The following is a 27,849-nucleotide window of genomic DNA, read 5'->3' as shown; positions in this document are numbered from 1 at the left end:
AGGTCAGAGATAAATAAATTCAAAGGGACAGAAAAAATGTGTGCATATATGTGCCTTTAATATGTATTTGTGTGTGTCTACTATGTTTTTAGACCATACTGCAATAAAATAGAATTAAATAACAATGAGCAAAAGTTATAAAACTAATTTGAAACTGAAAACAATTTATCAAACAGTGATTGGGGTAAAGAAATCAGAAAAATAATATTTAAAAGATAGTAATAACAATGTCATGTTAAAATATATGGGGTGCAGCCAGTGCTTTACTTAGAAGCCAATTTATATCACCAAGTGTTTTCATTAATAAGAAAAAAGGAAGAAAATAAACTTAAATCTAAAGGAACTAGAGAAGGAACAAAACAGTTATTCAAAGGAAATTTCAGCAGATTTTTTTTTTTTAAGGAGGTAGGAACAGAAATAAGTAGCATAGAAAATGAAACAATCATCCCTTTTATCATTTGCCCAAGGTAACACCTTATTTAGTGGCCCAGCTGAAGTGTGACATCTTTTGATGTGCATGAATGCTAACTAGCTTTGGGGTTTTTTTGGGGTTTTTTTTGGCTGGACCAGGATCACACAGCTAGTAAGTGTCAAGTATCTGAGGCCAGATTTGAACTCAGGTCCTCCTGAATCCAGGGCTGGTGCTTTATCCGCTGCGCCACCTAGCCACCCCTGTGCTATTTTTTATAGCCCATGAGAGAATTAATGACTGTCAGTCCACAAAAATCTTAGTCCTCTAAGTTGATTTTCAAGTATGTACATACAAGATGCATTTAAGAATGGAATTATTCTTCCTGAGATCAAAATGAGGAGGCACTAATTTAATAAAGCATTCATTGTTTCTTGCTATTTAGAGCAGAATAGAAAACTAGTGTCAAGGCTTAAAGCCTTAGCTTTTTTTTTTTTTTTTTTTGGTTTTGTTTTGTTTTTTGTTTTTTAGTGAGGCAATTGGGGTTAATTTTTAAATTTTTTTTTAATGGTGAGGCAATTAGGGTTAAGTGACTTGCCCAGGGTCACACAGCTAGTACATGTCAAGTGTCTGAGGCAGGATTTGAACTCAGGTCTTCCTGACTCCAGGGCTCTATCCACTTTGCTACCTAGCTGCCCCAAAGCCTTATTAGCTTTTGAAAAAATTCTTTGAGCAAGCCAGAAATCAAGGCACATTCATTCAAATGTTTTAAAACCAAAAAAAAATTAATGTGTAATTTCCTGGTGAAATCTTGGAAGTACCCAACTAAAGACAAAACTTGAAATATTCATTGTTAGATTAGCAGGGAAGTTTAGATGGGAGGTATCTTAACCTCTCATCAAGAACCATATACTTAGGAGAGCTAGGGATGACTACCATCCAAAGGCTGTTTGTCAAATTGAGAAGTAGCAGCAGCATGTAATAAAAGAATGGCATTTGTCATGGGCACTCCTTACCTATCTTCAAATATTTGATGATTCATTGATGTCTGTAGGGAGTACAAGTTAGAATCTGCTCAAAACTAGATGTGGAGCACTAAGTATTTCTTGATATTCCTGATTTTAGCATGGTAAGTTAGAATATTCTTGACTACATATCTAGATGAATATGGTTTCTTAATTTGCATAAGTCTAATATAAAGAAAATTTTACATTTTTCTATACAAAATCAAGGGGTTACAAAGGATGAAGACCAGGTGGAGGTTTTTGGAGTGATTGGTAATTGGGTGGTGTGTTCTCTCTACATAGGTTTTTGTGTGGATATTTATTAAATTGGTCTTTCTCAGTAAATGAGTTTTAACTTGATAGCTTGTCACACTTTAGGGTCATAGGTTTACCCAAATATTTGTTGAATTGGATTGTCAGAAGGTACTTAGAGATCCCTTAATCCAACTGCCACATTTTATGGATGAGCAGACAGGCCTAGTAAGGCTCCTGTAATAATCTAGGTAAGAGGTAATAAGAACCTTAACTTAACTAAGATCACAGTTGTATGAGTAGAGATATGAAGAGTTAGACTTGAGATCTTTTGGCACTAGAAATGGCAAGATTTAGGAACTGATTGGATATGTTGGGGGGCAGGGAGTAAAGAGTTAACAAAAATTCCAAGGTTAGAAACCTGGAATTCTTCATAAATAGGGAAGGTTTTGAAGAAGGGAGAGTTTGAGGAGAGGAAAAGATGAGTTCATTTTGGGGTCTGTTGATATCTTCACTTTATCCAGTATGAAATACCCACTAAATGGTTCATAACTTGATACCGAAGATCATGGGGAGAAACTTTGGTTGTATCATCCATATTAGAGGTGATAATTAAATCCATGGGAGCTAGTGAGTTACTGATAGAGAAGAGGGCCTAGGACAGAGTCTTGGGGACCATTCATAATTAGGGGGCATGTTATTGATAAGGAATTAGCAAAGGAGATTTAAAAAGGAGCAGAGAGGTAGGAGGAGAACCAGGAGAGAGCAGTCACAAAACCCTAGAAAGAAGAGAAAATATATATATATATATATATATATATATATATATATATATATATTTGTGTGTGTGTGTGTGGCGGGACAGTGAGGGTTAAGTGACTTATCCAGGGTCACACAGCTAGTAAGTGTGAAGTGTCTGAGGCTGGATTTGAACTCAGGTCCTCCTGGATCCAGGGCTGGTGCTCTATCCACTGCGCCATCTGGCTGCCCCAAGAAGAGAATATTTTAAGAGAAATGGGTGATTAGTGGTGTCCGTGGGAGCAGATAGGTTGAGAAGGATGAAGACTGTCAGGTTTGGCAGTAAGAGATTATTGGTAACTAAAGAGAGCAGTTGCAGTTGAATAAGGTCAGAAGCCATATTAAAAAAGGACTGAGGAATGAAAAGAAAGGAAGTAGAAGCTGCAAGTTGTTAAGGGCTAAAATTCTAGCTAGTCTGTTTAAAATATCTAATGAGTGGTCACCAATAAATTACAAGCTTTAGCAAGAGTTAGACTTTTAAGCATTTATTAAGGAGAATAAGAATTTGGTAAAGAGAGAGAGAAAGGCCTAAATTCATCTATCTATTAAAGGGAGAACACATTTCTCGCTCCCTTCTCCACCAGCGTCCTCAGGAAAGAGCCCCGAGTCAGAGCGCCAGGCTCCCCTTTCTTCCTCCCACCAGCAAACGTAACTTCCTGACACCAAAGAAAAGACTCATGGTCTTGCCCTCAGAGACGTTCACCTCATGGTGCAGCTTTTCTACAGTAAGTCTCCAGCAGGTGGCCTCATTCCAATCGTTACAAAGTATAGACAGCCTTTTTGAGGAGTTTGGCAGTGAAAAAGGAGGAAGGATAGAGCATGATACCATGATGGGGATTGTAGAGTCTAATGAAAGCTTTTTCTAAAGGATGGTGGGGAAAAGACTTCATCATCCCTGAAAGTAGTAGGAAAGGAACCAGTAGATAGGAGTTGAAGATGGGACAGGGTTGATTATTGAGAATTCATTATGCTTGACAAGATGGGAGGGGATGGGATCAATCAGTGGCAAATAGAGCCAGTGCATATCAGAGACTGGGGAAAGGGAGAGTGGTGGATAGTGTTCAGAGGGTTTTGAGATGAAGAGAATGGGAAAAGGAGAATATACTATAACCATACATACATATATATATGTGTGTGTGTGTGTATGCATAAACTGTGCATATCATGCTTAGTTTCTTCCATGGATCTGTGGCCTTATTGATATGGGTACATTCCAAAACATCCTGGTCTTTAGAGAAAGATTGTCTTCCTTACCAGAACACTAATTATCTAACTGAGTGGAATTGCGCATTTGGCAGTTGCCTCATCCCAGGCTCATTCTCAGCCTTTAGGATTCACCTTGATAGTTGGTTTTGGTACTCTACCCATATATATATATATCCCCAGGGCAATGAGGGTTAAGTGACTTGCCCAGACAGCTAGTAAGTGTCAAGTGTCTGAGGTCGGATTTGAACTCAGGTCCTCCTGAATCCAGGGCTGGTGCTTTATCCATTGTGCCATCTAGCTGCTCCCTGTACTCTATCCATATTGCTGAAGAATCAGTTCCAATCTTTCTAACCCCTAACATAAGGTTATTAGTATCATAGATTTAGAGTAGGAAGGCAAGGCTAGCCAGTCCAACTCCCTCATTTTAGAGATGAGGAAACTGAGTTCCAGAGAAGCTAAGTGACTTGTACAAATTAAGGTTATGTCCTTAGATAAGAAGGTAGCAGGGTCAGTATTTAAAGTTGTATTCTGAGTCCAAAGCCTCTTTTCCATTGTACCCAATACCACATGGTTTCCATCATCTTAAATCAGGAAAATTCAGGCTGACACATAATCCCCTCAAAATACCCAATACCTTTATGTGCTTTCTTTTCTATTTTTCATCCAATTCTTTAATGACAGCCCTAAAAATATTGTGGGGGAAGTGAAGATGGGAAAGGGGAGGGGAAAAAAGTAAGGAAAAGGAGTTACTTTGGAAAAGGTTATTGAGGTAGTCAAATCATTCATATGACTACTCCCTGTAGGCATATGGGTCAGTAGTTACAAGTTTATTCTAAGTCACTTTTTTTTTTTTTGGTGGTAATAAGGTCTGAGATACCTTTGGTATCTTCCCCTTTTTCAGATACCTTGAGAATGGATACCTCCACACCCACAAACTTGTGTCGCCTCCAGCACGGACCACCTTTATGTGTGCTTGGATGAGTCCAGCTTCTTTTTCCATCTTTGTTTTCTTCAGTGCCATTTCCACTTCCTCAGGAAGCACATCCAGAACTGTGATATTAGAGTCCAAATGTGGTGGCTCCACTACCTTTGATGGTGAAAAGAATTTGTTGTACACATCTTTGTAGATCTTTTCCATTTTTCATGCTTGTTGTCCTTTCGTTTCATTTGTATAGCTCTTGGGATGATCTGGCTTAACTGAACAAGCTTTCTGTAAATTTGTTTTTCTTTTTTTTGCTTCCCACTGTTTTATGAGGTGATACTGCTCAAAATCTTCCACTGTCATCCTCAGTGAGACCTTATGAGCTTAGAGTCTGAACCAGTATGGCTGTTGGCTGCCATTTCTCTGTTTGGCAAGGAGATCAAGTAGTTTTCTGGTTGAGGCAGTATCTGTATTCCTTTGGTCTTTTTATGGCAATTGATTTACATTAGTCCAACTTCCTTTAGAAATGGTTATATCTATTAATGTGTGTTCTTTTGTTTTCCATTTTTCATCATCAAACTACTTTTTTACATAGGTCAGATTGAAGTTGCCTGAAATACACACTATATCTTCTTATTTTTATTGTAATTTGTTATTGATTTGGTCCTTGTTCTAACAAGTTGATGGTTTGACAAGAGAGCTGATTGAAAATTACTTCAAACCAGTTATTTTCCCTTAAGGATATAATCAATTTTCTTTAAAAAAAAAATCTTAATAGTATTTATTTTACATGTAATGATGGTTTTCAACATTTGTTTTTATAAGATTTTGAGTTTCCAAAATTTTCTCTCTCCCTCCCTTCCCTCCCCCTCTCCAAGACAGAAAGCAATCTGATATAGGTTATATATGTACAATCACATTAAACCTATTTCTGCATTAGTCATGTTGTGAAAGAAGCATCAGAACAAAGGGGGAAAACCTCAAAAAAGGAAAAAAAAAGGAGAAATAATATGGTTCAATCTTTATTCAGATTCCATAGATCTTTTTTCTGGATATGTAGAGCATTTTCCATCATGAGTCCTTTTGAATTGTCTTGGATCATTATCAGTTTTCTTTTTTAAAAAATGTTATTTAATACTCATGTCCAGTGCCACCTGATTTTTTTTTTTTAAGTGAGGCAATTGAGGTTAATGACAGCCCTAAGTCAAGTGTCAAGTGTCTGAGGCCAAATTTGAACTCAGATCCTCCTGATTCCAGGACTGGTGCTTTATCCACTGTGCCACCTAGCTGCCAGCCACCTGATTCATAAAGTATTTGTGATGCTTAGCTTGGTAAATTCTGTATAGTCTATAAGCCTTTAGCCCTCTCATCTAGTATTCCTTAAACATTGATTTTTACAACATATTTCACTGTCTTCCCTAGTCCTACTTTTGCATTGAAGTCAACAAATATTAAAGTGTATGTTAATTTAATTTGGCACTTCTCATTGAAGTTTTCATAAAATTTGTCTACCTTCTACTCTGAAGTAGATGTTGGCACACAAGCTACAATTTTCTTCCCAGTTGCCTTTTTTTCATATCTTCATCATAACCATTAAAAGATGAGATGATCGGGCAGCTAGGTGGCGCAGTGGATAGAGCACCGGCCCTGGAGTCAGGAGTACCTGAGTTCAAATCCGGCCTCAGACACTTAACACTTACTAGCTGTGTGACCCTGGGCAAGTCACTTAACCCCAATTGCCTCACTAAAAAAAAAGATGAGATGATCTTATATGAAGGTGTTTCTTTTGTTGCCTTGGGGCACACAATAAAAACAATTCTGCCAGCCTCTTTATTTGCCTCTCCAAGGGAAGAATCTGTGAACCAGCCTTTCATTTGGCTGCAACATCCTTTTGTCTTTTGTTATTTCTATATGGGCAACTAGATAGTACAGTGGATGGAGCTATGGGCCTGGAGTCAGGAAGACCTGAGTTCAGATCTGGCCTCAGACACTTACTAGCTATGTGACCCTGGGCATGTCACTTCACCCTGTTTGCCTCTGTTTCTTCATCTGTAAAGTGAGCTAGAGAAGGAAATAGCAAACCACTCCAGTATCTTTGCCAAGAAAACTCCAAAAGGGGTCACAAATAGTCAGACGTGATTGAAATTACTAATTATTTCTATAAAGCAAGAATGTGAAGATTGAGAGGATTAGTACCTCTAGAATTAAGTCTCCTGGTTGGTCACTATACAAGGATTTCACATTTAGAATGCCAACTAGGCATCTTAGAACCCTCTGGCTTTTTCAACCACCCTGCCACTATGAGTGCAGAATCTGGACTGAAAATTGTTTTATATTTTTGTTAATTTCTGAGTTGTCACTGCCAAAGAATTCATGAAGTAGCCACCCTATGGTGATGAGTCTCTCCCTACTCAGCTATGCTTATCCTTAGAAATCAGACATAGTCCATTGCTGACATAATACTCCAATCCTTTCCAAAGTGGCAGAACTTGCTATGTATGGTTTCCAGACTGCTGATACGGTCTTTGAAATCTCAGGGTTACCTTTGTGCCTTGATGAAGCATTGGAATATCTCTATGTGTCATAGATCAGATTGTGTTTTCATTTGTTTTTGCTATTATCAAACTCTGCTCATGTATACTTAGGCTTCTTTTGTCATGTTGTTTGGTTGTCTGCTAATAGCTTCAAAAAACTAAAGGAAACATTGAAATCCAGAAATATTTGCTAGTGAAAGGAAGCAGGATAAAAGAAATATAACTGTAGTTATAAGGGGAAGCAAATTAAAGGAAAGGCTATTTTAAGGTCTAGGGGACCTCTGAGTACACAGAGTTAAAAGGCTTAGCGAGGGAAAAGAAATGAAAATAAGATACCTCAGGAATCGAGAAAGAAATGAGCTCTAGGGTACTGGTGGGATGATTTGCTTTAGAGAAGAGTAACACTTCTCCTCTCCAGCAAGAGGTAAGAAGAATGAGACAAATTTAAGTTGTAGGGATGAGAGAAAATGTGGGAATTTGCACTAGATAGTAATAAGCTTTCCAGTAAAATGTATTTCAGATTTGAACCTGAAGAAGTGTGATAAATGGTCTTTTTTGGGGGGTGGGGTGAGGCAGTTGGGGTTAAGTGACTTACCCAGGGTCACACAGCTGGTAAGTGTCAAGTGTCTGAGACAGAATTTGAACTCAGGTCCTCCTGACTCCAGGGCCAGTGACCTATCCACTGCTCCACCCAGCTGCCCTAAATGGCCTTTTTTAAATAAAGTACTTTTGGTATAAGGATAGTACTTTATTATCCTACACTTTGTCATAAATCTGTTTGCTTCATTTAAACAGGCCACAGTCTAGCTATACAAATGTTATGGGGAGCTTACTAGGACAGCAGCAAGAAAATAATAAAAAGATTACTGAACATGGACCAATAATTGAAATGGTCCAGTAGTCATTTGTCACAGTCCAAGTCCTCATGTTTAATCATTTTTCTAGAGTTATGCTGCATGACCTAAGAACAGAGAAAGCAAATGGGGGGTTGGGCAGGTAGTCATGGTGGGAGGTCATGGGTAAGAGAGGGAGGGACTAGGACAGTGGGGAGGGCACTATTATTAAGATGACTAACCATGCAGTTGAACCTGAGTAGGGATTCTAGCATAGCTGTGAGTCAGCTAATGGATTAGTTGAAAACCAATTAATGATTAGATTGGGAGAAATGATAAGAAAGGTGGTCTTATTTAGAGAAGAAATGCACCAACTCAAACAGAACTATGGGTGAGGTCTATGACATTTTCAGACATACTGGTGTGTTGATATGGAATAACTATCAGCTTGTGACTGTTCTATTAATTTGATTTATTGATAAGAAAAGGATGCCTTTTTCTTTCTCCCATTACCTTCCTTAATTTACCATAATGTGGAATTGAAGTATTTTAAAGTATTTGTTTTTATTAAATAAATTTTTGTATAATTTTTTTAAAATTAAAAATTAGGCAAGTTCTTTTGAAGGAGGGGAAAAATATTAAAAGTTATAGACAAAAGTAAGTTAATTTTTATTAGATATGGCACCCTTGTTAGCTTTTGCCTATAATTTGTCGTAGTCATTGTGCAAAGAAAGTTCCCTATTCCTGTTGTGTAACATGAAGTAATAAAGGGTATCACAGTTAACTGTCATCAGCCAGAGGTATATACTCTGGCATTAAAGAATCCTCCTTTTCTTTGAAATCTTAGCCTAGAAATCATCTTCCCTAATAACGCCTGAATTGAAAGTATCTAGAGAATTTTGTTTGGAGCTCTTCTTTCCTTCCTACTTTGTCATACGTGTCATATTTTTCCAGTTCCCTCCCACACCCAGTAAAATGTGAGTTCCTTGAGGATAGGGATTATCATTTTTTATCTTTGTAACATAGTATCTTATATATAGTAAGTGTTTAATATATGGTTGGTGAATTACTGGATTTGTTTTTCTTTTAGAAAAGTATTTCTCTTAAAATATTCCTACTTTATCTCTGTAGCACTGGACTTCCTGGAGCAGATTTTGACATTTAGTCCCATGGATCGATTGACAGCAGAAGAAGCTCTGTCCCATCCTTATATGAGCATTTATTCCTTTCCAATGGATGAACCAATTTCAAGCCATCCTTTTCACATTGAAGATGAAGTTGATGATATTTTGCTCATGGATGAAACTCATAGTCACATTTATAATTGGGAGAGGTAAAGTTGATTTTATATTAAATTATTTAATAATTAGCCTTTATTTCTATGAACCACAACATGATGGCATTTTTGTTCATGAGTTTTTGTATGATATATCAATGCAAAAGTTGCGTGAGTAAAGGTACCATGTCTTTATCTGTGTTTCTTCTTAATTTTACACTCCTAGTAAATTATTTCTCTTTAAACATATACTATTTGTGTTACCATAACATACCATTTAAAATGTTTATTAAAATATTTTTCTGAAACAACTTTATAGAATGAAAAAAATTAAATTCTATTATTTTGTACTTTCTCAAAGTGTTTTTTTCATGCTTTGTTAATAGTCCTTTGAATGGTTTTGTTGCCCTTTTAAAGTGAAGAAGTGGGTTGGGCATGGGGAAGCAGGGGAAATGACAAAGGGATGCACATAGCTTAAAGATTCCACAGTACAGCAAATATATATAATGTATTGAGGTTAAAAAGACATCTGCCTTGTAGGCTAATCATTAAGCTATTATATATACATCCATGCATATATACACACACACACACACACATATTCATATATATATTAGGGGATAAATTATTTTTCCTGTGGCATATATATCCAGATCCATTTAATATTAGAATTCTATATATCTAGAATTTTTTTCTTGACTCATATTTTTAATGCTAGTTTAAATTAATTATTAGGGGAATTTTCAGACAACTGGAAATGAAAGTTTATAGAATATCTTTCTAAAATTCTTATAGATCTTTATAGATGGTTATAGCATGATCCTTCCCTAACGAGGGAACAGTGACCAAGAAACTTCCCAGCCATATGATTTTTACTTTATTTTTTCCCTAATCGTAAAGTACAATAATGTACTGAAGTTATATCATTTTTTAAAACATTGGTTGGGGGCGGGGTTGTGTTATCACTAAGTTTATAGGGTTCTCTTTCTAGCTCTGCCATTAACTATGTGACCTTGGGCAAATGACTTAACTCTCTAGAGTCCCATTATTTCCTTTCTATAAAGTTATGGAATTGTATGTACTTAACTGTCTTGAATGTCCTTTCTGGCTATGTCTTGCTTAGTTCCATTTGTGATAAGTGCTCTACAAATTAGCAAAATTATTGGCCTGAATTAGATGTTCATTCTTTATCTAGTAGTTTTGGTGGGTTGAGAACAGAGAGGAATTAGTTAAGGAGAGCCTATCTGGTGGTGACTGGTGAATGATATTATTTTAAAAAATGCAAATCTGCAAGCCTTTAGTCAAAATATACATTCATTTGACATATATTGTCTTGTATTTCTTTCTACATGGACAGGTCTTACCTCCCTAACCAGATTGTAAATTACTAGAGGACAGAAAATCCTGACTTTTGTACCTTTTAGAGAGCCAAACATTTTAATATAATATAAATTATAATATAATAAAATTTTAATATAATGTGTATTCACATATTTAATGATGATATCTAGATATAGACTGACTGTGATATTAATTTATTTCAGATACCATGATTGTCAATTTTCAGAACATGACTGGCCTATACACAATAATTTTGATATTGAAGAAGTTCAGCGTGACCCAAGGGCTCTTTCTGATGTCACTGATGAAGAGGAAGTACAAGTAGATCCTCGAAAATATTTGGATGGAGATCGTGAAAAGTATCTGAAGGATCCTGCCTTTGATACCCATTTCTCTACTGAGCCTTGTTGGCAGTATCCAGATCATCATGAAAATAAGTATTGTGATCTGGAATGCAGCCACACTTGTAACTACAAAATGAGGTCGTCATCATATCTAGATAACTTAGTTTGGAGAGAGAGTGAAGTTAACCATTACTATGAACCCAAACTTATTATAGATCTTTCTAATTGGAAAGAACAAAGCAAAGAAAAATCTGATAAGAAAGGCAAGTCAAAATGTGAAAGGAATGGATTGGTTAAAGCTCAAATAGCTCTTGAGGAAGCATCACAGCAACTGGTTGAAAAAGAAAGGGAGAAGAATCAAGGATTTGACTTTGATTCCTTTATTGCAGGAACTATTCAACTTAGTTCACAACATGAGTCTACTGATGTTGTTGATAAATTAAATGACTTGAATAGCTCAGTGTCCCAACTAGAATTGAAAAGTTTGATATCAAAGTCAGTAAGCCGGGAAAAACAGGAAAAAGGAATGGCAAATTTGGCTCAGTTAGAAGCTTTGTACCAATCTTCTTGGGATAGCCAGTTTGTAGGTGGTGGGGAGGAATGTTTTCTCATAGATCAGTTTTGTTGTGAAGTAAGAAAGGATGAACAAATTGAGAAGGAAAACACTTACACCAGTTACTTGGACAAGTTTTTTAGCAGGAAGGAAGATACTGAAATGCTAGAAACTGAGCCAGTAGAGGATGGCAAGTTTGGGGAAAGAGAAAATGAGGAGGGTTTTCTTAACAATAGTGGGGAGTTCCTCTTTAACAAGCAGCTTGAGTCTATAGGCATCCCACAGTTTCATAGTCCAGTTGGTTCACCACTTAAGTCAATACAGGCCACATTAACACCTTCTGCTATGAAATCTTCCCCCCAGATTCCCCATAAAACATACAGCAGCATTCTGAAACATCTGAACTAAAACACTCAGCAGACAGTTCTTTTTGTATTCATGAAATGTGTTTTGTCTTTTTTATTACTAGTATAAGTCATTTTTTACTTGAATCAGATGGTGTCATTTTAGTATGGATTTCATTAGTTCTTGGTTTTTAAAATCCAGAATTACTTTCTATACATGAAATAGTTTTCATTTTAAACTGGCATGTCGTTTGCACACAAAATTAAAGAATAGAGCAAAATAATGCAATGCAGGAGGAGACAAAAGAAATGCACTAAGCCAAGTAAAAACATTCTCTCAGTAAAACAGTGATCTGTTTTACAGGAAAAAAAAATCTTGCCTTGAAATTTACACAGTGAGACTGTACATAATTGCATGAAAATATCTATTTTTTTCCTAAAACATTTTTCATTCATGAGTATTTTCAAGTTTTTCATACTGTACACATTTCTTAAAACACATGATACCAGCAGCAACTGAAAATGAATGCCGAATTTGGTACACATGTGTTATCTACCTCAAGGTAACAGAAGTATGTGGCAAAACATGTACCACCCATAGTGCTTCACAATATGCACTTCTATTTAGCCAGCGTTATTATAGTAACTTCTTAATAAGAATCATTCACTGTTTATTAAGTGTTCTGGTATGCATTCTTTATAGTGAAGTGTTAATACACCACATCTTATTTATTTTATCAAATCAGTATATTTTCTGTATTTAATTATAGAAAGTTAACTTAGTTTTTTTGAAATTTATTTGCAAATAAAGTTTTTTCATTTGGCACTATGGTTTGTTGCCTACCTAGCTGAATATTATAATGTCAGCTTGTTCTGAGGCTGTCCACGTACTCAATTTACTTAAGTGTTCATTTTAAGTAAAGCGCTCACTGTGTATAGGAATTTGTATTTTGGAGGTGCTTGATCTATCTACAAAGAAAAATTAGGAATTACTTTATTATAAAATGCTCCTAGAAGTCTTAATTGTGTTTATTTTTTAAAAAAAAATTGTAATGTTAGACTTGTGTGCATGGACGTAATTAAGGTACATCATTATTGTAGGTTAAAAGTTGTATATGGTAAGACATATTTTGTTTTTACTGTATGTTTTTACTGAATGATCTATTCCCCATCCCAAAGCAAGCATGAATAAAATTAGGTTAATTGTAGCATGTGGCATCTCAGTCTCTTGAAAATTCATTTCACCTATTTTATTTTACTGAATACTGTCTGTATCTTTGGTTAACCTGTTTAAAGAAAAGGATGAATAAAACATGGCCATCAAAAAATGGTTCCTGTTTCACTACTTAGTGATTGACTGTTGCAGTGAAATGTACAGCAGAATCTGTTCTGGCTTACAGGACCAAAATTTTACTGATGATTTTAAATTATTTTGATCTGAAAGAGTTAAAGGAAAATGTTCTTACCGCAAGAAGTCTTGTGTTGACATAAGTCAATTTACCTTGTCACTTAAAAAATAATTGTTAGGCTTTATTGAAATTTGTAATTTAAACTAGATTAAATGTACATATTATATAAAACACAAAACTGTTGCAGATATTGCTGCTTCTCCATAACTGACAGTAGAGTTGCTGTGACTGAAAAGTTCATAACTTTGCTGACTGAGCCTGATGGTGAGCCTCCCCAAAATTGTCTGGGCTGGTCTTCAGCCAGTGAATGTATAAGTCTATCTATCACTGGGCCCACATTCTTAAGCCTTTTAAGCTTTATATAGGACTTGCCAGAAATTTTGTTCTTCTGATCTAGACCATGAGAACCCCAAAGCATCTCCATGTCATGATGAGGCACCAACGTAGGACTGCAGTAAATCACTATTTAAAAATAATAAGAATAATTCAGCCAAGAGAATATCCAGAGTATTTAGGTTTCAGATGGTTCAAATGGTAGCAGAATGCAGTAAAAAGCATTGAATTTGGCATTAAGGGACCTGGGTTTAAATCTCAGCTCTGCTGCTCACCTTCTTTTAAGACCTTAGGTGAGTCTTTCTCTGGGCCTCAGTCTTCTTATTTGTACAATGAAGGGAAAGAAGAATATCTCTTAAGGGTCTTTCCAGTTCTTTCTGATCCTGCGATCCCATTTACGCTTTCCTAATTTCTTTATTACCATGAGCCATACCCATTTTTTCCCACATTTGTTCACCAAGGCCTCTACTACTTCTTTTATTCTTTTCCCTCTATGCTTTATCGCTCAGTGATATTATCAGTTCTCATGGATTCAATTATTTCTATGCTGATGACTCTCAGATCTTTTTATTCAGCCTTAAGGTCCGTAATCTCCGACTGCTTGTTGGGAGTCTCAAACTCAGTATCTTGTAGGTATCAAACTCAATGTGGCCAAAACCTACCAAACTTCTCTTTTACTGTAGAGGACATCACCATCCTCCCAGTTACCTAGGCTGCAACCTGGCTGTTATCTTTAACTCCCCCATCTCTCACCTCCCATGTCCAATCTGTTAGCAGGCTCTGTGTTGATTTTACGTTTGCAATATTTGTCCTATATACTTTTTCTTCTCTGACACTGCTAACACCCTGGTATAGACCCTCATCATCTCAAAACAGGATTATTACAGTAACCTCCTGGGTGGTCTCCCTGCCTCAAATCTCTTCCTCACCCCAGTCTATCTTCTATTCGGCTGTCAAATTAATATTCCTAAAGCACAGGTCTGACCATGTCATCTGCCCCTCCATTCAATAAATTCCACTGTCCACCTATCACCTCCAAGATCAAATGTAAGTCCCTTTTTTTGGGAGGTCATTCAAAGCCCTTCATAACCTGGTTTCTCTCTACCTTTCCTGTCTTATTTCTCACCCCCATATACTCTGATCTAGTGACACTGGCCTCCTCACTGTTTAATGACATTCTCAATCACTCCCTGGTATTTTCACTGGCTGTTGGCTTTGTCTGGAATTCTCTCCTTCCTTATCTGCCTCCTGACCTTCTTCAAAATCCCATCTACAAGAAACTTTTCTCAATCCCCCTTAATGCTAGCGCTTTCCTCTGTTGATCTTGAATTTATCCTGTATATATTTTATTTGTGCATAGTTATTTTCATGTTCTCTTCTTTTAGTCTGTGAGTTCCTTCAGAGTTGGAACTGTCTTGCCTTTATAAGCGCAAGCACTTAGCACGTAGTAGATGCTTAATGAATGCTTGTTGACTATGTCTCTTGATCAACTATTTCCTCCCTCTTTGAATTACAACCACCTTTGCCAAAGATCTTGTCATAAACTTTTTTTTTTTTTTTTAGTGAGGCAATTGGGGTTAAGTGACTTGCCCAGGGTCACACAGCTAGTAAGTGTTAAGTGTCTGAGGCCGGACTTGAACTCAGGTACTCCTGAATCCAGGGCCGGTGCTTTATCCACTGCGCCACCTAGCTGCCCCATTGTCATAAACTTTTTTGGCTTATGATTCCCATTGAAAGTCAGGTAAAGTCTGTGGTCTCAAAATAGTGGTTTTAAGTACATAAAACCTATAGGACTGTAAAATAAATCAATGATGTTAGAACAGTTATCAAAATATTAAAGGTTCCCAGTTCATAGATTTAAAATCTATCCATGAATCCTTTGTGGGACTGAGGTTGTCCTCCCTGCAATCTGTCCCCACTCCAATTTAACCCATCTACACAAAGCTGCCAGAAACATTTTCCTCAAAACATTACCACCTCCCTATTGCCTACCTAAATAATTTTCATTCCTCTCCACCAATGTTCCACCATTTATGGTGCTTCTATGCCAATTTTGTTTTATGTAACCAATATCAGGCTTGCTAACTCTTAGACATGCTCCTTGCCTCGGGGAAATGGTCAAGTGATACTTCACATGACTTCCACTCCCAGATCTAGGGTTAAACTCTTCTAGCCTCCCTAAATTCCTAGAGAAGTAAGACCTTTTCCCTTCTGGGTCCCAGGTCCCTTTGGCTTTAGGTTAAAGCTACTGCTTAGTGAGGCAGTGCCCACAGGAAATTTCTTAGCCTTCTGCATGAGTAAGTCTACTCCTTACTCAGTTTTCCTGGATTAAACCTTTCATCTCAGCCTAGAATGTATTAGTATGTGCTGGCACCTAATTCCCGTAAGTGCTTTCCTGCCCATTTTCACTATTTGTTCTTAAGACCTGACAGGGTTTTTTGTATTGTTTTTGTTTTTGTTTTTTTTTTTCAGTTCCTTTGTTCTGAATATCATTCTCCATTCACTCTCTTGCTTTCCACTGTCCATAAATTTTGTCTTACTGAAAAAGATTATCATCTCTTCACAACTTAATCCCCTGTTATCACCTAATTATACCCAGCCAGGAGGTCCTATTTCCACTAGCTTCACCACAATATCTCACAAGGTAATCACTAAGTACAAATATGTGCATATACACACACACATACATATATAGTAGATATTGTATATGTGTATATACATGTGTGTGTATATAACAATATAATATAGTATAGTATAATATAAAATGTTAAAGACAGCCACGATATGGCCCTGGGTAGTTCCATATTTTTTTTTTTTTTGCCAGAGCAATGAGGGTTAAATGAGTTGCCCATGGTCACATAGCTAGTATGTGTCAGGTGTCTGAGGCTGGACCTAAACTCAGGTCCTCCTGAATCCAGGGCCAGTGCTTTATCCACTTAGCTGCCCCTCCATAATAAATAAGTGATGCTTAAGATCTCATATTTAAATTTCCACCTTCAGGTTTAGTACTATTTTGGAAAGAGGATATTTTTGCATAAAACATGTAGCCCCTATGTTAAAGATGTTTCTGGCATGAAGGACCAGAGTTATTTCTGGGATGCCTTTGCAAGTAAAGTCCCTGAGCAAAGCCCAGCAATTTGGTTATTTTGCTAGCTTGAGGAAGAGACTTAGGGAAGATATGGCACCAGACTAGCCTCCAAAGTGTTATCCATCATTGTGTTCCTGTTGCCCAAGAGGTAGGAGTAAATGGGAAAGAACTGGAGAACATGGGACAATGAAAGTAGGTTGAGTTGGGCAGCCAGGAAATGGTGGTTCAGTCTTTGATCAAAGTTCTCAAGTGAGAGGAAAACCATTATTTCTCAAGGAACCTAACTGCACTTTTGGATTGACCTGTTTTTTTTGTTAATAGCTTTTATTTTTAACCCCGATGCCTACCTGTTTATGCCTCTCCCTTCCCCTTCTCAGAGAAATTTCCTATATAATAAAGAACAAAGAGAAAAATAAAAGTTTAGTCCAATTAACTTCAAATAAGGAAAAAGTGTGACATTGTATGCAGTGTTCCACACCTGAATTTACCCAACTCCTTAAAGAAAGGAAGGGGGAGAAGCCATATTATCTCATTTGGGGCCAAGCTTGGTCCTTATAATTTTGCAACATTCAGTTTCCATTGTTGTCATTCTTTCCATTTCTACTGATATAGTCATTATTGTTTTCCTAGTTCGTTTATTTCACTTGGCAGCAGTTTATTTTTCTAATCAGGTTACTCTATATTCATCAGTCATTGTTTCTTGCTGCACAGTAACATTACATCATAACCATGTATATCACAATGTGTTTACCCAGTTGATAAGCATCTACTTTGTTTCCAGTTCTTTGCTACTACAAAAAGTGCTCTTCTAAATATTTGTTGTGGTTACTGCTTATCAGAGATAATTAGATGCAAAGGTTCCCCTGTAAATGACTATTTCTCTTACCCCAGAAACATTGATTTGCTAGTTAGAAAAGCTTTTCAAAGTTTCTGTAATCAAGATTATCTACCTGAACCTTTTTTTTTTTTTTTTTTTGCTGGCAGTGGGGGTTAAGTGACTTGCCCAGCTAGTCACAGCTAGTAAGTGTCAAGTGTCTGAGGCCGTATTTGAACTCAGGTCCTCCTGAATCCAGGGCCAGTCTTAACCACTGAGCCATCTAGCTGCCCCTACCTGAACCTTTTGTAATCATCTCTATTCTTCCATTAGTTAAGAATTCTTCCTGGGGGGCATGACTTAGAAAAATGCCTAACTCAATCCTCTTCTAAATTTTTTTTTAATGGTATGATCTTTAATGTTCAGGTCACATGTCCATTTTGATATTATTATGGTTTATGGTGTAGGGTGTGGTCTAAACCTAATTTCTGCCAAATGACTAGTTATCTTGACAATTCTTATCAAATAGGAAGTACTTCCTCAAATATTCTTAAATATTTTTGAACACTGGGTTGAGTCCAATTGTTTGATTCTTCTTTATTTAATCTATTCTACTTTTCAATTTTTAAAATCAGTACCAAATAATTTTTATAATTACTACTTTGTTATAATTTGAGGTCTGGAAGTGTTATTTCCCCTTTATTCCCATTTTCATAATTTCCCTTGAGATTCTACATCTTTTGTTCCTCTAAAGGAAATTTATTATTTTACCTGCTTCTATAAAGTATCCCCTTGGTAGTTTGGTATTCATATTAATTTAAGTAATATAATTTTTCTTACATCGGAATAGCCCATCTCTCAGTACTAAATATCCCTTCAGTTATTTGATCATATAATTTCTTTAAGGGACACATTGTAACTGTTTTTATATAAATCTTTATATATATATATATAAATATATATATATATAATATATATAAAGTCTTAAGTATGCCTTGTAGTTCTTTTTTTGTTTTGGTTTGTTTTGGTTTTTTTGGTGGGGCAATGAGGGTTAAGTGACTTGCCCAGGGTCACACAGCTAGTAAGTGTCAAGTATTTGAGTTCAGATTTGAACTCAGGTCCTCCTGAATCCAGGGCCAGTGCTTTATCCCTGCATTTATTTCCTGCTGGATTTTGATCTTGCTCTACAGAAATCCTGTTGATTTTTGTGGATTTATTTTGTATCCTACTTTGCTGAAAGTATTGTCGCAGCCAGTTTCTTTGCTGATTCTCTAGTATATTCTAAGCAAACCAACAAGTGGTAATAGTTTTGTTTCCTCTTTGCCTGTATTTATGCCTTTAATTTCTTTCTCTTGATTTGTTGCCATTGCTATCATTTCTATAATGAAATCAAAGAACAGTAATAACAGACATGGGGAATAGGTATGATCACTAGCAAATTTTGTTACATTGAGCTTCAAGTTGTCCCTTAATATTCTACCCATTACTTGTGGTGCTGTTCTCTATCGCCACACAGAACAAATTTAATCCTTCTTCCATTTGTCTTCCTTTCATATACTTGAAAACAGCTTCCCCTATTTCTTCCCTAGTCTAAACTTCCCTGAGTCTTTCCATATCCTGATTGTCCTCTTGTGGATGCTCTCCTGTTTACCAATTTCCTTAAAATATTTTCAGAATTGAACACCGTATTCCAGATGTGGAATATATTTTCCACTACTATAATATTTTTGGAGTACTACAGCCAACTAGTGGCAGTGGATAGAGTGCTGTTCTTGGAGTTAGAAGATCTGAGTTCAGATCTGCCTCTGGACCCTTACTAGCTGTGTGAACCTGGGCAAGTCACTTAACCTTTGGCCTCCATTTCTAGATCTGTAAAATGAGGATGGTAATAATAGCACTTACATCTCAGAATTGTGAGGATCAAACAAGACAATATTTGTAAAGCATTTAGTATAATGCCTGGCACATAGTAGGCACTCTATAAATGTTATTCCTAACTATATTATTACTAACTATAGTTTGACTGGGGTAGATTATAGTAGAATTATCACCTTTAAACTGCAAGCTATGAATTTTTTAAATTGTTATTGTATTTTTAGTAAATCTTTACAGATTTTTATTTACTTGTGAAATTTGTAGGATTTTGCATTTGGAAGCATAGTAAACAGCTTTTTTTTTTTTTTTGGTGGGGCAATGGGGGTTAAGTGACTTGACCAGGGTCACACAGCTAGTAAGTGTTAAGTGTCTGAGGCCAGATTTGAACTCAGGTACTCCTGAATCCAGGGCCAGTGTTTTATCCACTGTGCCACCTAGCCGCCCCCTACAGATATATTTTAGTATAGCATCAATGTTGATTTACATAGTTACTATTTTTCCTACATGTCACAATAAAAATGAAAGTTTTTTTCCCCATTGTTGGTAAACATTTGAACACATTTTGTAGTGAACACTGACTATAGGTTGAGTTTATCTTATTTTTTGGCCTTAATAGTATTTTTTTCAACATTCATTTTTGTAAGATTTTGAGTTCCAAATTTTTCTCCTTCCTTCCCTCACACTCCCCTCCCCAATACAGAAAGCAATCCATCATAGGTTATATATGTATAATCATGTTAAACATATTTTTACATTAGTCATGTTGTAAAAGAAAAATCAGAACAAGAGAAAAAAACCATGAGAAAGAAAAAACCAAAAAGTGAAAATAGTATGCCTTGATCTGTATTCAGGATCCAGATTTCTCTCTCTGGATGTGGAAAGCATTTTCTGTCTTGAGTCTTTTGGAATTGTCTTAGATCACACACATTGCTGAGAAAAGCCAAGTCCTCTATAGTTGATTGTTGCACCATATTGTTGTTACTATGTACAATGTTCTGGTTCTGTTTACTTCACTGCATCAGTTCATATGTCTTATCAGGTTTTTCTGAAATCTTCCTGCTCATCATTTCTTTTTTTTTTTAATTTTTTATAAAAGATTTTATTTCCATGACTTTCTTCTCCCTTGAAAATTAACTTTTAAAATGGAAAACAAAACAAAATAATGTTCTACAAATGAGAAATTTTCAAGACTGTTTCTGGATGTATCAAAAAAACCCCACACGAGTTTTTTTCACTTTTTGTTAAGTAGTATGACTGAAAAGAGTGACTAAGATTTTCTTTAGAGGACAATTTTTAATTTAGTAGAAGTATTCTGATACAATTTTTACCAATTTTTAAGTCATAAATAAGAAAGAAAATACTTTGCTTTCTATAGCCCTTCTCAGATTTGAAATTTACTATTTCTCTCAAAAGGTTGGATCCCATTGGACACAGTACAGATCTGGATCAAATAACTGAGCAATAAAGGTCTCAAATAGTGGAAGCTAATTAATGACCAATGAATCCATTTATGCATATGTTCATACCAGTATTTTTGAAAAAGTTTTATTAAATTGGTCTACAATCTGCCAACATAAGAAAACCATTTAAAATAATTAAATGTTTCACAAGTTTTGAACTCTACTTTGAAACTGACCAAATTTCCATTGAAACAAAGAAATTTTAAGTGTACCCAATCATGAACATTTCCCTTTTGCTTTCTCCTTGAAGACCCATAAAAATATCTGCACTCTTCTAGAGTACATAAATTGCACTTATATAATTTGTTGTTTTAAAAGTTATTGATGTAATTCTTTTGTTCAAGCTGAGAGCAATTTGTATCAATTTTTTAAAAAAAATTTTGGGGGGGTGGGGCAATGAGGGTTAAGTGACTTGCCCAGGGTCACACAGCTAGTAAATGTCAAGTGTCTGAGGCTGGATTTGAACTCAGGTCCTCCTGAATCCAGGGCTGGTGCTTTATCCACTGTGCCACCTAGCTGCCCCTGTATCAAATATTTTTAAGAACAGAGATTACTAAGTTAATGGATTTGATACAGATCAGTACCTGCATTTACTAGTTATATATCTTTAGACATCTAAAAGACAAGAGATCAAGCTGTCCAGAAAAAAAAAATCATTTGTATGGATCAATTGATCTATTTTCAAGGTCCTTTTTTTTTTTTAAACAGTGAATTTCTGGCAATGAAAACAACTGTTTTATTATTAAAGAATTGAGATCCAAATCAATGACACACATAGGAACCATCATTTCACAACTGTTCTAATTAGTTCACTTCATCTTTCAAATGTTATTTTTTTCTTTAGCAGCAGGTATTTGAATAAATGCTTAAGACATATGTCGATCCAGATTTCATGGGGAAATGCCCTAATAAACTGTCCTGATAGTTCTTTGCTTTAACTGAGAAAATCTATAAGAATTCATTTTTTTTTGTAATGGGAACTGAAAACAATACTTTTCTTGTAACACTCTTACATACAATCTTAGCAATTTCTCCATATATGTACTGCATAGAATGACTTCATAAAGTTGGAAAATAGAGTAAGCTACAGATAAAACTCAGTACAAATTGAGTTGGCCAGGGATAACATGTTTAAAGCATTATTAGAAACAAATGCAAGTTTTATGAACACTTGCATAATATCCAACTATTTTTCTCAAATAAAATGTTCTTTATAGAAATGTCTCATACAAGGATACAATTTTCCCACGAATCATATAGAAAGGAACTTGAGCAGTCATTGACCAAGTTTGCTTTCTACCATATGCAATAGAAATACCTCCTGTAGATCAACAGGTGACATAAAAGAATGACATTTACAGAATTTGTAGCGGCAGAACTATAAATAAGGTTGATCGTTATGCAGATATCAATCTATTCTGGTATTAACAGTTGCATCTTAGCTATTTATAGAGAACAACCTTGGTCCATTAACACATGTAATTGAGAACAGCAGCCAGGAATCTTTCAGTCCAGGTACACAGCTGAAAGGGTCAACAATCACTCTTCCTATTGTTTTCTGTAGGCAAGTCCTTTATCTATAGAAATTTGACAGCAATTAAATTCTGGCTTTTTCTAGCTATTGGATGAACAAGATGCTGAAAGCCATTACTATACAGCATACTGCTACATAGGGACTCTTTCGTTCACCGATTCTGGCACACTTCCAAAATATACCCAACAGTCCAGTTTTATTTTTGTCCAAGAGGCTAGGAGCCAAGGATCGGATATAGGCACAGGTACATATAAGCAGCAAGATTACTGTCAGTAGGCTCTGAAAGTTGAAAATGGCAGACATAGTGAGACCTCTGATACCCCCAGCCACATCACCCTTCCGGGGCAACGGGCCTTGCTCATCATTTCTTATAGCACAATGGCATTCCATTACTTTCATATACCACAACTTTGTTCGAAAGCTATGATTCTTAAGGAAATTTAAGACCTCCTTAAACTTTCTTAGCTACTGTATCACGCTGTTGACTCATTGAGTTTGGAGACTACTAAAACTCCCACATTATTTTTCAGATAAACTATTGCCTAACCATGTTTTTCTCTAGTACATGAAAATTTGATATTTTTTAAAATCCAAGTGTAAAACTCAAACTTTTTTGTACTGTTGTTGCCTAATGGGCTTTCTTGCCAAGATCTTTTGCTCTATCATCCAAAGTTTTATCATCTGAAATTTCCATGAAGGGTCTTAGGTTCTCATCTGATAATGAATGGACCCTCAGAATCCAATAGTGCTAATTTATATCTTTGCTAAGATCATCAAAGGCTATAAGAACATTATGAATTAAGGATCCATGAAAGAAAGAGGATGGATGACAGTTGTGGTCTTATGTCGTATAGTGGTTTCCCAATCCCTCTAGTGATCTCTCACAGACATAGCAGCTCCTGGGAATGGTGAGAGTCTAACCAAGTCAGAATGGAAACAACTCTGCTTAGCATGTTTGTACATGCATACATACACACAAGCAGATACACACCATGGTAATTACTTTTATAGCCAAATGTTATATGACATCCCAGCTGCAGAGTCACTTCTTGTTGTTCAAGTCATTCAGTCTTTTCCAACTCTTCATGGCTTCATGGACCATAGCACACCAATGCTGTCCATGGAGTTTTCTTGGCAAAGATACTGGAGTGGTTTGCCATTTCCTCTTCCAGTGTATTAAGGCAAACAGAGATTAAATGACTTGTCCAGAGTTGCACAGTTAGTAAGTGTCCCTGGTCAGATTTTAATTTAGGTCCTGACTCTAGGCCCAGTGCTCTATCCATTGAGCCACCATGCTCACCTCTAGAGTCACCTGGGTAATTGTCAAAAACAGTTTTAGTGACTTGGAGCCACATATCTCTGGATATTCACCTTTATTTTATAATCCTGTTTTTCTGGATGTTTTAACCCTTCAGGCTTTTTTTCCTGATCTCACCTAGTTAAATCCATACTGTATTCACCACTCTTATTTTAGTTTTATAAAACTATATCTATAGACATAGATATAGTTTCAAGGCTCCTAACTCTCTCAGTAACTCTCTTCTGATCCCATTCTAGTTTGTCAATGTCCTTTCTCAAGTATAGCACCAAGAATAAATGTGATATGACCAGGGCAGATTACAGGGGTTCTATATCTTCCTTTACTCTGGACACAATGCAGCCTAATCTATTAGCATGGATGGATTCCATTTCATACTGTTGACTCAAATTAGGCTACCAGACAGCTACCCCCCCATATTAGTTTTATATGAATTATTGTAAATCATATTTCCTTGTCTATACTTATACAGTGGTTTGTTTACTTTTGTTAGACATTACATGTATTTCTATTAAATTTCATTTTATTAGGCTCATTTCATCATTTTCACCTGAAATCTTAATGAATTCCAAATTTATCATCCATTACCTAACTCAGGTTCATGTGAACTCCAAATGTGAAAAGTACACCATGTATGCCTTCATTTTTGTGACATGTGGAACAGAACAGGGACAAAGAAAAACCCCTAAGGCATTCTGCCAGACATCCTGCAGATTCTTTGGATCCTGCCATTCAACTAACTTCTGAATCTATCTAAGCATACCATTGGGGCCATACCATAGGTAGGGCAGTGGATAGAGTACTGGGGGGGAGGATGTGAGTGTAAATCCAACCTCAGACACTTGACACTTGCTAGCTGTGTGACTCTGGGCAAGTCACTTAACCCTGATTGCCTCAAACATCTGGGGCCATTTCCAGTCATTCTGATGTATATCTTGCCACTGCACCCAGATGGCTCTGGAGGAGAGAGTAAGGTTGGTGACTTTGAGCAGCTCTTCCTCACTTAAATCCAATTAATCAATTATGGTCCTCTTTGCATATGAAGGACAAACAACAAGAAGAAGCATACCATCATCTAGACTCTATTTCTTCATTTTTCCAGAATCACAGATCTAGAATTGGAAGGAAATCTGGGGGCCTTCTAGTCCAAGCTCATCCTTTTACATATCATCTGTTTTAGTGAGGCCCATGGATATATTATTCACAAGAATATTATTCTCTCTCAATTCAAATCCTCTGGCAAATCCTTCTGTTAATTCAAATCCTTCGGATGCCCTACTGATTGCTGCTGGACCACCTTTGGTTTGGTTAACTTGAATCTAGCTCCCTGTGCCTACTCACCCCTCAAAATGAAGTTGTGAAACCTTCAAGATGTAAGGATTAAACCCTGGACAATAGTTACCCCAACAAGCTATAACCACCCTTTTAAGGCACAGCTTGAAAAAAGCCTGTTGGCTTTACCCATGACTTTACTTCATAGTGATAAACCTAAAGATCCAAGTCTTAAGGGCAAGAACTCACTATTTGACAAAATTGCTGGGGAAACTAATAAGCCTTTTGGAAGAAACTAAGCATAGACCAACATCTTACACTGTATACTAAGATAAAGTCAAAATGGGCACATGATTTAAACATAAAGGCTGATATCATAAGCAAATTAGTCCAGTGTGGAAAACGTTACCTATTGGATGGATAAGGAAGAGTTTATGACCAAACAAGAGATAGAGAGGATCGCAGGAAGGATAGTGGATAATTTTTGTTACCTGAAATTAAAAAGTTTTGTTTGTTTTTGTTTTTCCTTATAATTTTGGTTGTATTGGTTTGGTTTGTACAAAAGCTTTTTAATTTTATATAATCAGAATTATCTCTTTTACATTTTGGAATACTATCTATATCTTCTTTGGACCTAAATTCTTCCCCTGTCCATAAGTCTGACAGATAAACTATTCCATGCTGTCTTAATTTGCTACCCTTTATATGTAGATCATGTACCCATGTTGACCTTATTTTAATTTTTAATAGTATTTTTCCAATTACATGTGAAGATAGTTTTCAATATTTATTATTGTAAGATTTTGAGTTCCAATTTTTTCTTCCTCCCTTCCCTCTCCACTCCTGAAGCCAGCAAGCAATCTGATATAGGTTATACATTATATTGATGTTAAACATATTTCTTCATTAGTCACATTGTGAGAGAAGAATAAGAACAAAAGGGAAAAGCCACAAGAAAGAAAAAACAACAAAAAAGTAAAACTAATATGCTTTGATTTGTATTCAGACTCCATAGTTCTTTTTCTGGATGTAGAAAACATTTTCCATCATGAGTCTTTTGGAATTTTGACCTTATTTTAGTATGTGGTGTGAGAAACTATACCTAGTTTCTTCCTTACTGTTGTCTAGTTTTTGTCAAATGATAGTTTTTGTTCCAAAAGCTTGGCTTTTGGGGTTTATCATATACTAGGTTACTATAGTCATTTAATATAGTGAAATTCATACCTATTCTATTCCACTGATCCACCACTCTGTTTCATAGCCAGTACCAGATTGTTTTGATAATTACCACTTTATAATACAGTTTGAGATCTAGTACAGCTAGACCACCTTCTTTTGCATTTTTTCACTGATTCCCTTGATATTCTTGAGCTTTCATTCTTCCAGGTAAATTTTATTATTTTTTTCTACATCTATTCTAAATCACTGTTGATTAGAGAAATGCAAATTAGCAGATTGGCTAATATGGCAGAAAAGAAAAATGACAGATGCTGGAGGAGATGTGGAAAAACTGAAACACTAATGCACTGTTGGTGGAGTTGTTAACTGGTCCAAACATTCTGGAAAACAATTTGAAGCTATGCCCAAAGGTCTATAAAACTGCATAATTTAATCCAGCAATACCACTACTAGGTCTGTATCCTAAGGAGATCAAATAAAAAGAAAAAGGACCTGTATGCACAAAAATATTGACAGCAGCTCTTTTTGTATTGGTAAAGAACTGGAAATTGAGGGGATGCAGAACACTGTATTCCATGCTGGGGATACAAACTAGAAAAGCAAAATACTCTGTTCTCCAGGAGCTGAAATTCTAATAGAAGGGACATGGGGAAGGTTTCAGCTGTAAGTCAGATGGGAGGGATATATGTTCCTTAGGATGCAGTGGTAAATCAGACAGTAATGCTGTTTCCTTAATGTCGTTTCCATGGGGGAAAAATCATATCAGTTTCTGATATTGAACCATTTGACAATGCCAAGGACTTTGGTGACAAGAATTATTTTTTAAAAAATTTTCATTTATTTATTTATTATTTGTGGGGCAATAAGGGTTAAGTGAGTTGCCCAAGGTCATACAGCTAGTAAGTGTCAAGTGTCTGAGGCCACATTTGAACTCATCTTCCTGAATCCAGGGCTTTATCCACTGTGCCACCTAGCTGCCTGACAAGGACTTTCTTTTGGGGTCTTCCATAGACATGGCTGTAGCACCTGCAAGGACAGTTGCCAGGTTGCATCTCCACAGAGATTAATTCCTGGACTAATGGCTGTGGACACTGGTCTGGAAGCAGGGCTTTTCCAATGACTCTTGGGATGTCTCCATCTGACTCTGAGGGGAGATGGTAGTCAAAATAAGATGGTGGTGGTTTGACTTGCATGTTGCCTGCCACCTGTCTCTCCTTCAGGGTGTCTTACTGATTCAGCTAGGGTGGCTTGAGTGTCCACTGGGTAGCAATTTATTGGCCATTGGTGGATATGGCTGGCCCCTTCTCTACAGGAGCTGCTTCCTCAAGTGCTAGATGAAAGGACTGGGCTGGAAGCAGGACCTGTCGTCTGGGGTGCATCAACTCTCCCACAAGTCCCACTGCTATCCCAGGCCTTCTGCTGGTTGCTGGCAGTTGGTCAGTATTGGTAAAGAGGATGGTAGGCCCTTTATCAATAACAATTTCTCTCCAGTAGTGGCTGCAGTTCCTTTTATAATCAATTTCAATGAGAATTCATTTTCTTAATTTTATACTTCTTTTCCCCAGATGCTTTCTTGCTAGATTATAAATGTAGTTCTTTTAGGATGCCAGAGTGTCACCAAGGTGACCTAATATTAGACCAAGAAAAACAATACTGACAAACCACATTAGCACTATGTACTATGTACATAATGTACAATGAGCTGCCAATGATTAAGGTATACATGAAATGTTCTTAGAAATATTGCTTTT

General features: G+C 36.4%; 2 protein-coding genes across 3 annotated transcripts in view; one reads left to right on the top strand and one right to left on the bottom strand.

The window, feature by feature from the left end:
• The window catches only part of MAPK6 (mitogen-activated protein kinase 6), a 76,161-nt gene extending 63,137 nt beyond the window's left edge, over positions 1-13,024 (top strand). For both annotated transcript variants that reach the window (XM_043982147.1, XM_043982146.1), the window contains exons 5-6: positions 9,090-9,291; positions 10,779-13,024. In XM_043982147.1, the coding sequence (XP_043838082.1) occupies positions 9,090-9,291; positions 10,779-11,880 (1,304 nt within the window). In that variant the 3' untranslated portion in view covers positions 11,881-13,024. The remainder of the gene's footprint in view (positions 1-9,089; positions 9,292-10,778) is intronic.
• A 9,321-nt stretch (positions 13,025-22,345) lies between these two features.
• LOC122743977 (protein kish-A) lies at positions 22,346-22,660 on the bottom strand. The gene has a single exon (XM_043989251.1). It carries the CDS (start codon positions 22,630-22,632, stop codon positions 22,414-22,416), a length of 219 nt encoding a protein of 72 aa, XP_043845186.1. The 5' UTR covers positions 22,633-22,660; the 3' UTR covers positions 22,346-22,413.
• Positions 22,661-27,849: the final 5,189 nt, after the last annotated feature.

This window comes from Dromiciops gliroides, chromosome 2, assembly GCF_019393635.1.
Source record: "Dromiciops gliroides isolate mDroGli1 chromosome 2, mDroGli1.pri, whole genome shotgun sequence".
Taxonomy (NCBI): Eukaryota; Metazoa; Chordata; class Mammalia; order Microbiotheria; family Microbiotheriidae; genus Dromiciops; species Dromiciops gliroides.
This window is presented reverse-complemented; position numbering and strand designations above follow the sequence as displayed.